Source organism: Meleagris gallopavo, chromosome 6, assembly GCF_000146605.3.
Source record: "Meleagris gallopavo isolate NT-WF06-2002-E0010 breed Aviagen turkey brand Nicholas breeding stock chromosome 6, Turkey_5.1, whole genome shotgun sequence".
In the NCBI taxonomy this organism is placed as follows: Eukaryota; Metazoa; Chordata; class Aves; order Galliformes; family Phasianidae; genus Meleagris; species Meleagris gallopavo.
This window is the reverse complement of record NC_015016.2, coordinates 22,936,793-22,947,555: the sequence shown is the minus strand read 5'-3', so window position 1 is coordinate 22,947,555 and position 10,763 is coordinate 22,936,793. Positions and strand designations below refer to the sequence as shown.

The following is a 10,763-nucleotide window of genomic DNA, read 5'->3' as shown; positions in this document are numbered from 1 at the left end:
CGGCAGGAGGGCTGCGCGCGCGGCCTCCCGCCTCTCCCTTTGTGTCTTTCCTCCTTTGTGCCCTCTCGCTCGGCACGTGTCCGTGACGCTTGGGTCCTCGAGTGAATCCCGGGCGCCACCAGTGGGGGTCTGCGCGCCTCTCTCGCTAGTCACCGATCTGTTTCCTAGCAAGACGCTGCCGAGCAGATGAGAGCTTCTTCCGTTGCCAGCTGAGGCGGTGTTGGGCTTTGAACTGCTGTGAGCTGCCAGGCATTGCTTTCATGGAATCGCAGAATCATTAAGGCTGAAAAAACCCTCTGAGGTCACCTAGTCCAGTCATCAAAACATCCCCACCGAGTCCACTGGCCACATCCCTCAGTACCACAGCTACACGTTTCTCGAGCACCTCAAGGAACAGTGAATGCAGCACCTCCCTGAGCAGCTGTGTCACTGCCTCACTGCTCTTTCAGACAATAAATTTTTTCTAATATCCAAGCCGATCCTCCCCTGAATGCTTCATGATATATGCAACCTTTAAAGGCCACAGTTGTGGTAACATGAATGAAATTGCATTGTGCTCTGCAGCCAAAGTGCAGGTACTTGTCACTGCCCCAAACAAAGGTGTTGCTGCTAACCTGGATCCGAAGAGCTCTGTGTATGGAGCTTTACCTTTGTGTTGAATCGTATGAGAGAAACAACAAAACAAAGCTCTGGGCACTGAGCTACGAGGTTGCACAGCTCCTCTGAAGAACAACCATGCAGTGATCCATTGTGTGCTGTGGGTGAGAAGGATGGGCTGCAAGTCAGGGAGATGTGAAGCAGCAGATTTCTCTCCTTTCAACTCAATAATAATAATAAAGGAATTGTGCATGGTAAGGTTGAATGGTTATGTAAACTGTAGTACTTTCAGTTCTGCTTAATTACGCATAAATCTTTCTGTTCAGGTCCATTCCTATTCATGAAGTATAAAGAACTTTGACTTGCTGGGATGCAAATCCACATTGGACTGTGGTCTCCTCGGAGAATATAACTTGTCAATTGATGAAGCTGTTTCTTGCCAATGGTATCAACCAGAACTCTGCTCAGTGCTTGGCTAATGATTAAGTCACCTGAAGCAAAGTTGTGTTGAGGTTAAAAGAAATAAATTTCCATGTAGATGGCCATATTTTCGCATGTAATACAAAAATGTCTTTTTTTCTTTTTCTTTAGAAGATCTTAATAAATTGTTAAAGAGCTGTTGATGTTTATTCAAATTTCCAGTTCAGTCAACAAAAGATCATCAGATATTACTTGATATGCTAAATTAGTTTAAGCTAATCTTTATTCAACTTTATTTTTAATGATTGGTAAATCTTTCCACATTCTCCAAGGTAAAACAACTTCTTTGCTTGGGTAGTTTTTGTTACTAATATTATAACTCAAATACACCATGAAGTAGTTCATTTTTGTGCTTCGTGCCTCTCTTCCTTCTGCCTCTAGAAACAGCATAAAAGAAGGAGAAGTCACAGGGGAGCCTGAAGGAGGATATTCTTTCTACCTTGGGACCAAGAGTAGCAAATATTGTAGATGAAATTGGTGTAATAAACAAGATTGAAATAAGTTATTGTTCTTTACTCATTCCCTTGCAGAAAATCAAAGAAAAATGCTGAATGCATTGCTTGTTGACTCTCAACTTGCCTTCAGGTTTCTTTCTGCTTCTCATAGTCTCTGTTGAGGCTCATTGCATCTGCAGCTTCTATTAAAAGATTCACTCAGCTTGAGAAATCTTTTGATTAAGTTCAGGCTGAGGCTAAAGCTGAAGATTTTATCTCTGCAGATGAGGGACCTGATCCACAAGGCCGGTTATTCTTGACCTTATGATAAACATACAGGATATTTACAAATAGTTTACCAAAAAAAGAAATGGAAGTGCTTCTGTACATACGTCACAAGCAAAAGTATCCTCTCCATTCTTTCCCTTTGCCTTCTTTCCACAAACTGCAAATCTTTATTTTTGTACTTGAAAGAGACTTAAGATGAACTCAGGTTTACCTGTTGGACCAAGATTTAGGTTCAGTATTCAAAGGCCTCAAGTAAACAAACTTTCTCAAACATCATTGCTTTCTTATAATTATTACTTATGTTAATCTTGGATAGTCACCAGTGCCCCGAAGCTCCTCTCACTCCTTCTCTTCAGTAGGATGGAGTGAGAAAATACAACGGAAAAACTTGTGGATTGAGATAAGAATAGGCAGATGTCTACTACAAACTGGCAGATTGAGGCAAAGTAAGTGAAGTCTTATAATCACAGGCCATGGTTGTTAGCGAAGACTTTGTCTTGGGTGAAATACCAATGCATGGTGCTGACTAGCTATGCTGCTGCTCTGTAGAAAAGAACCAGGGGATCCTATTGAGCAAGCTGAATGTAAGTCAGTGGGGCATCTTTGGTGATGAAGGTTAAACATATAGTGAGCTAATAATAATAGATATATATAGCAATTAGTGCCCTCTGGTATCACAAAATCACAGAATGTCTGTAGTTGCAAGGGACCTCCGGAGGTCTTCTTGTCCAACCTGCTCCTCCTGAAGAGACATCCGGAGCATCTTGTCCTGGAGTACACAGGGGAAGTGTGTTGGGAAGAGCCTCCAAAATAGCATCTAGCTGGGCTCCTTTATGTAAGGAAGACTTTAACATAGCAGGGTCCTCTAAAATAACTGAAGCACAAGCTGTGTTAGGAGAGGCTGAGAGCTGTTGTGGTTTCTTTGTTGTTTTGCTTTGTAGCTGTTGTTTTTTTTCCTTAAGAAAATAAGCTAAGAGAAAAATCTGTCAGCTGCCTAGAAGGAGGATAGAGAAATCTGAGTTGGGATCTTCTGAGGAGTGCATAGCAAATGGCCAAGGAGCTACTGTCACAAACTGCAGCAAGGCATTAATACTTGGAAAGAATCTTAACAGCTAAGATATTCAAACATTGGAACAAATTGTTCAAAAAGGTGGTAGAATTTTGGCCTGAAGATACTCAAAGCTTAACTGAATAACCAATTTGAATACCCCCATCTAAATTCAAAGTTGGCCCTGCTCTGAGCAGGTAAAATGATTTGTCAGTCACTTCTATCCTAAATTGTTTTGTTTTACATCTGACAATTGTTCATAAAATAATTCCTATAATTTTGTAAGAAAAAATACTTACAGTGCTAATGTTTCTGAAAGCAAAATGCATAATATTAATGACAACACTGCCACTTGTGAGGTGATGCACAGGGTTCAAGTGGTTGCTTCTGATGTTGTTAGCTTTGAAACATTAGCAACATACCGAGAGTGTGTGAGTCCAGAGTATATGGCTATGCTTAGAGTCTCTGTAAAGCATGGGAATGAGTAAAGAATGATTCTGAAAAGCATATTAAGACATACTGGGAACTAACTCCTCATTGATTTTAACAATGTGAAACTGGAATGCATTATTTAAATCATTCAGAAAATATTACTGAGGTGTCACCATGAATAAATACAACAGCTATGACTGGTGTAAAAACAAAGAGGCACATTAATTGGTTAAAATCAATTTAGATTCATGAACAGCATGACACTACATCTTAAAGTAAAAGACTCAGAAATATTTTTCTGGATTAAATGAGTTTCAGTCAATGAAAGATACCTTTTAAGTAGATTATTAAGGATATTTCTTAATCAAAAAGGCTATGATGTGATCTCCATTCAAACTTGGCAGAATTCATTCACTGGAATTATTTTCTGAAGGCATAAACATGCTGAAAAATAAAAACTAGACTTTACTTCATTCTCTATGAATTTGTGTCTTAACAGTCTGCGACTCTAGAATTTCAGTTCTAAACAAATTAAATATTTACAAGATTCAGTTCTGTTTGAACAAGCATACTATGGAGTTGTTTACTGAGTCTGGCTAGAATGGAGTTAATTTTCTTCAGAGCATCCTGTATGCTGCAGTTTGGATTTGTGACCAAAGTAGTGTTTATGACCAAACCAATGTTTTAGCTATTGCTGACAGTGTTTACGCAGCATCAGGATTTCTCACACTACCCTCCAGCAATTTGGTTGGGGATGAGCAAGAAGGAGGGAGGAGACACGGCTGTCCCAGCTGACCCAAAACGACCAAAGGGATGCTCCACACTGTGTAACACGCCCAGCAATAAAAGCTCAGAAGAGGAGGAGCAACAAGAGGTATTTGGGGCTATGCTGTTTGTCTTCTAAAGTAACTGTTAGGTAACGAACCCCAGTTTTCCTGGAAATGACTGAACATCTGCCTGCCAACAGGAAGTAGTGAATACATTTCTTATTTTGCTTTCTTTCTTCGCATGTGCTGCTTTGCTTCACTCATTAAGCCGTCTTTAACTCAGTGCAATGTATTTAATTTTTGTTCTGGCTTTTGCCTGTGCAGTTCTCTTCACCTGCACCACCGTAGGGGAGAGTAAGCAAGCTGAACGTAGCTGCTGATTGAGATTAACCCACAAGTAGAATTGCAGTAGGAGAAAATGAAGTTGTTACCAAGATCGCAAATCAGACTTGTTCATTTTGGAGCAAAATAAAAACTGCTTGTAAAGCAGTTGCTGTAAGATGTGATATACTGTACACTTGTACTGCTGGGAAGTTTTGAGTTTATTGATAGTTTGGAGTCTTAGATTTTGTTTTTTTTACAATCTGAACTCTGAAGGCTGAACTCTGAAGTTTTGTGGGTTTTGTTGTTGTTGTGTATTGTTTCTGTGTTGTTTTGCTGTCATCATCCTGTGGAAATCTGAGTGTATTTGATCAACTGATATCTTTGTGCAGAAACCTGGTAGGTATCATTTGGTGTTCCAGTCACACTTTTGCAAATCAGTTTCCTATATGAATTCACAGAATGAGTAAATTTGTCAGATTATTTGTAGATCTTGCTTTTCATCATTATTGCTTATTCTTATGTCTTACAAAATGTTTGTACAAGATCCTTTAAAATTAATGCTTGGGGTTGTTTTAGAAGATGGACTCCTACCTGCTTTCCTTTTCTACCATACTACTGATATTTAATTCTGTGGAAGAGGTAGAAGAAATTGAGGAAACCAGAATGCCATATGCCTTTTTAGTGCATACTTGGGTGACAATCAGGAACAGATGGAGAATGAGACCAAGACCTAAATTCTACCAAACAACATAACCAAACTAGAATTAGCAAGAAAAAACAGTCACTTCAGACACTGAAGTATGAAGCATGTTTGTGATTAAGGACAGAAAGAATGTGAATTTGTATCTATGAATTTTAACATTTGTTGGAGTTTAGTTTGAAGTTGCTTGCCTGAAATTAATAGGAAAGCAATATTTGAAGGTATCATGATTTAAATACTAGAAGACAGCTTTTGAAAGCTGCACTTACAGATCATAAATGAGATCACTTCTTTATGTCAGGGAACATGAAATCAATTTTAATGTTTACTTCTCGTGATTACTTTTTTTGCGTGTTCTGCAGTTATTATAAGATATTGCACTTTTCCTTCGTCTTCAAATATTTACATTGCCACTTGGTGGCCTCATTTGATAAGGCAATAAACAATAAAAATCTCAGATAAGATCCCTTCTTTTTCCCATGGTGTGTAATTCAAATCTTGTTTTTCTTCCTATATATCCAAGAACAGTGTATCACTTGTTGCAACTGATGTGTGTATTCTGTGTTGATTGCTGTGGTTTTTGAAGGTCTGAATCGCTGATGTTGAGATGATCAGACCTGAAAGCTCTTCAGTTAGGGACAGAACTGAACTGGATGACTTTTCTCCACTTTCTTCCTTGCATTTCTTTGATGTTTTTATATTCCTTAGTCCTTTCTCCCTCAAAACAACATCTAATCTACTACCAGCATTGTTTAATGTATTTTTAAGACCATAACTTGTTCTGTTTTTGCCACAGATCTTTCCCACTTATTTTGCATTCTTTATTCTTATTTTCCTGACTTTATTACTTGCAAATATATATATTTTTTATCTTTCTTGTGAAACCATATTCCAGATCTCTGTCCCTTTGGAAAATGTTCCCGTCAGTGGTGGGATGGAAACTCAGTTCCCAGTGCCTTGATACTGAAACCACAGTGTCCTACTCTTCTGACTGAAGGCTCTGAGCAAGAAGCCAGAGTGCATTCTCCTTCAATCTTGTCTCATGGTTTTTGTGTAAATTCTGTATTGGTCTTTTGCAACTGCATGGCATCTTCTGGAGCTAAAGGCAGTTAAACATAAGCAACAATTAATTATTAAAATAGCAACATTTAAAATATCTTTGCTTTTTGTTAATTCATTTACCTTTTTGTAATTACATTAAAACTGTTTAAGCACTTTTCTGTTTTGGAGTTTTACTTGATACAGTTAAGGTCCTGCTTTATTTGTAATTGGAACTGGTCCATCCATCCCGTTTATTGCTAGGGTTGAATTCTTGCATGGAAAATATGGAACATTACTTTCTATCCTACTTGCCATTCTGCAGAGTAGTGGTTTGTTCCTTTTTGTTTATCCATGCATTGAGTGTTCCTTCCCAGTTGATTTACTGTAACAACATTAATCTCTTTCCAGTGTTTGCTTAGGGTCTGTATCTGCTCCTCACTTAAAACATTGGGCTGAATTATTATTTTCTCCAAAGCATACCTCTAAATCACATGAACTTACAAGAAGCTATTTTGGTCCACAGAGCATTAAAATGCCAAAGTGATGTGGTATCCCAAACTTTTCCATAATTTTTCAGTATTTTATTTAGCACTTTCAGTTTACCATGAAATAGGACTTACCAGCAATATGAAATCTTTATTTCCAGGCCTCCAATTTCATGATTACCCCTGGAAAATACGTTCCTTGCTCCAAATCAGTTTACTGGTTTAAATCATATCTAGAAAATAGAATATTAAATACTTACATTTTGGGAGACTTTGCCATAGCTTTCTGGCCTGGCACTGTCTCAATCCATTTTATCAGTGAATATAGTATTAGAACAATATTTAGCCCCGTTTTACATGGTGGTGGGTGTGATTAAACTGAGACTACTTGTACTCTAGTGTAGTGCATTTATATTCCAGCTTGTAGTTCTTGAATTCTCAAATATTTTAATAGCATTTTTCTTTATTCTCCAGATGGGGTTATTTACAATTGCAAAAGTTAAGTAATTATATACTCATCTGTTTTAATATTGGGCCAATAAGCCATCTTCTAATAACCCCTTTTGCGTTTAAGCAGCCCCTGAATTATTTTGTTCATACGTCTATTGCATCTACTGTGACAGATCTGCTTGGTGTCTATGTAGTGCTCTTTATCTACAAGCTGCCAGGTCCTGTACTTTGGTCACAACAACTCCATGCAATGTTACAGGCTTGGGGCAGAGTGGCTGGAAAGCTGCACTGAGGGAAAGGACCTGGGGGTGTTAGTTGATAGCTGGCTAAGTGCCCAGGTGGCCAAGAAGGCCAATGGCATCCTGGCTTGTGTCAGAAATGGTATAGTCAGCAGTACCAGAGAGATGATCATCCCTCTATACACTGGCACTGGTTCTTTTCTGACCTTAATGATTCTGTGATTCTATGATTCCAAGTGTTTGTTATCTGGCCACACCAATCTGTTAGTCTATAGAAGTTAGGACCCTTCTCTGTGCTTCCCCCATCTATTAACTTCTTTAGTAATCACTCCTCAGTTCCCTCATTTGTATGCTGTAAAGCGCTTAGATCTTTGATAACTTACTTTGTACTATTTTGTTTTGTTTTCAATATGGGTATTCAAATTTTATGACTGTTGGAATGACTGCAATCTTAGCAAGGGTATCTGCTTGAGACTATTTCAATTCCACTGCATTTGTGTTTTTTTTTGTTTTGTTTTGTTTTGTTTGTAATGTTTTTACACTAGATACGTATTCTTTTTTCCTCACTGAGTTGTTAGAGTTTTTTTTTGTGTATTTATTTTGGAACTATTGTTAGGACTTCCTTTTCATGATTAGTAGTCTCTCAGATTAAGATACTGTGCTTGCAGGTCTTTATTACTCTGAATTGGTAGCCAAATAGTTAAAGCTTGTCATACACTATCTGAAATTACGTACAAAGCCAAGTCATTTCCTTTAGATTCCTCTTTTAATGTTGTTAGTGGAGCTTATTAGCTCTGCTGCTTCTGCAGAGCTACTCTACAGAAAGAAGAAAACACCTTACATTTTACAAGAGTTGCTGCATATCTAATACAGGATTTTGCATCTTCCCCATAAAAACTGGACCCATCTGCAAACCACGCTGAATATTCTGTGGCACAAAGTCAGCAACACAGCTTTCATCTGATAACAGTTGACAGGTAAGAGATATGTAATCAGATAAATCACACTTTTGTTCTTTTCCTAGTTAACAGGCTATATAGGGCTGGTTCTAAAACCTTGTTGTCTTCTACAGAAATTTCTTAGTTTATAGAATTCAATGTTTATTTGTCTAACCTAGGGTTTGATACATGTCTGGCTTCTACTTTTCAACAGATTATGTAGCTTAGCAGAGTATGTTGTGTGATATATATTATTGCAAAACCACCTCTAGTGATACATCCTGTAAGATCAAATGTCTATCTCAGTGTTAAATTTGTCTTTTCACATGCAGTAAATTTCTTTCCCATTTATCTTAAGACTCTCATGTCAAAGATTGTAACGTGCTTCTTATTGTAGTGTGTTCTTGAAACAGCGAAGTCCTGAGATCTAGATCAGCAACGTCCAGCTGAACATGAAACATCTTAAAATAATTCAGGTAGCCGCAGACAGGGTTTGAACTTGCGGTTTTCCTTCTTTCTGTTCTTCTTTCTGTGCTTGGTCATGAGATTTCTTCACTGAGTTGATTAGTGGTTTACTGATTTATGCAAGTAAAAGGATGTTCTCACGAGAACTTAAGGATTTGTAAAAGTGATTATTACTCACTTATTCCTGTGGGCATTGAACTATAGGTTAAGTTCTTCTCTTTGGTAATACCAGTGTTGCTCTCCCTTCTCCATCTAATACTGTTCCTGAATATTTCATTTCAGATTGTTCCAACTAAATTTTATCATGATTATCTTTAAAACCTAGGTTTTGTATTATGCTGATGACTTCTTCGATATTTTCCCATATTTTCACATCAGTTTTTTCCATGTACCAACATATCATCCATGTATGCTGTGGTGTGACACTTTTTAATAATAATTTCATCCACACTTGATTTACATAGGTCATTGTGAAAGTGACATCTCCCGTTTATTTCCATGGTAACTGCAACAGATACAAAGAGCACAATAACACTGTTTGATAGAGCAAATTTTCAGCTACAAAACACTTCTTTTCAACACAGTCACCACCATTAGCTCTGCATTTTCACCAGTGATGAACAAGAACCTTCATGCCCCACTTGTAAACATCTGCATTAGCAGAAGTGGCCCACTTTCACCACTGCTTCACTGTGCTCACGTGCACTGTTTGGCTTCCATTAATATTCAGCAAGCATTGGTGAATGTCAGTGGGTTCATTTTTTCTGCATGGAGTAATTCAGTTCCATGCCTTTGCTTCATAGATGCTCCTGTATCAGACGCCATTTTGTCGGAGTGCTCCTCTCCTGCCATCTGTCACATGGCAACAAAATGTAAAGGGATACTGGTGGGAAGGTTCAACCTCTACTGCTGTAGAGCCAGCATCCACCTCTGACACTGTGATCCAACATAATGAAATAGGAGGCTTTTTTTTTGGAGTAGCCCTACTATTTGATCTAAAAAGTCTTATGATATTCGAACAAATCACTGTTGCTTTCCTCACTGGTACTGTCTTTGTTCAGGTAGCAGAATTACAAAGAGAGCATAGGCTAAGTCAGTAAGTGAGATATCAGTATCAACGAGATGTTCTGCTTAGTGTTACAAAATTTTCACTTGCCTTTTTTGTCACAGACAACCTAAGAGATGACTACTCATTTAAATGTTAAAAATCCACTGGTAGACTTTTTGTCAAGTGTTCAATACAGAGAAAAAATGAGATTTAAAAATATAGATCTTTGCTCTCGTACTTTGGCTTTCTGTAAGTTGTAGACGGTGAGCTGGTGTCTTTCCTCTGTTTCTTGAGGAAGTTGATATTGTTTTCAGTGTGAATGAGGATTTGGACCTTCAATTAATACAGCTTCTATTTTTCCACATTTTAACTTACAGGCATACAAAACTTAAGGAAATTCTGTTACCCAAATATCTAGTGTTTTTACTTCCTCCGGATTCTTAATAACAATGCATCAATGACTTGCAGGAATCACTCCACCCTCACCTCCCACTGGTCAGTACCAATTCCAGAAACATCTGTAGTGAAATCTGTAGCTAACGCATTTTGTTTCATCAGGACAGTGCCAATATTTCTCTGCTGTTTACAAGAGGAGTCCTCCCACTCCTAGGCTCAAAGGAACTCCAGTACTCCAGAACTTGGCAGCTATGTTACTGCAGGCAGAGACCTCAATTACAGGTGCTTGAACATTCTTTCATGTGTATGAAACAACATTTATAATTTTCCTGCTTTCCTGAGTTCCAAATGGAAATATTTTCTTTGGAGGCCATTTATTGACATTATAGTCTCAGTGAACATTGTAGCAATAGAGGTACTTAACATTCTCTCCCTGATCACAACACTAATATTGTGACTGGCCATTCCCATTGGTCACATATGTAATCTTACCACTAGTGCAGACTGTCCTTAGTCTTTGTTACTGGGAGGATGAGATTATGCCTGTGGGCTTCACTGAAAGGAGCCTGTCATATTCCGTAGTTTACATTCTTCCTCCTTACCTTCTACAAACAGACAAAGCAAACCAGGA

At 38.1% G+C, this 10,763-nt stretch overlaps 1 protein-coding gene across 1 annotated transcript in view; it reads right to left on the bottom strand.

The window, feature by feature from the left end:
* Nucleotides 1-9,153: 9,153 nt before the first annotated feature.
* Nucleotides 9,154-10,763, bottom strand: part of LOC100548957 (RUN domain-containing protein 3B-like) — a 21,351-nt gene continuing 19,741 nt past the window's right edge. Inside the window, exon 6 of the mRNA XM_031554037.1 lies at nucleotides 9,154-9,193. Coding sequence (XP_031409897.1) covers nucleotides 9,154-9,193 — 40 coding nt within the window. The remainder of the gene's footprint in view (nucleotides 9,194-10,763) is intronic.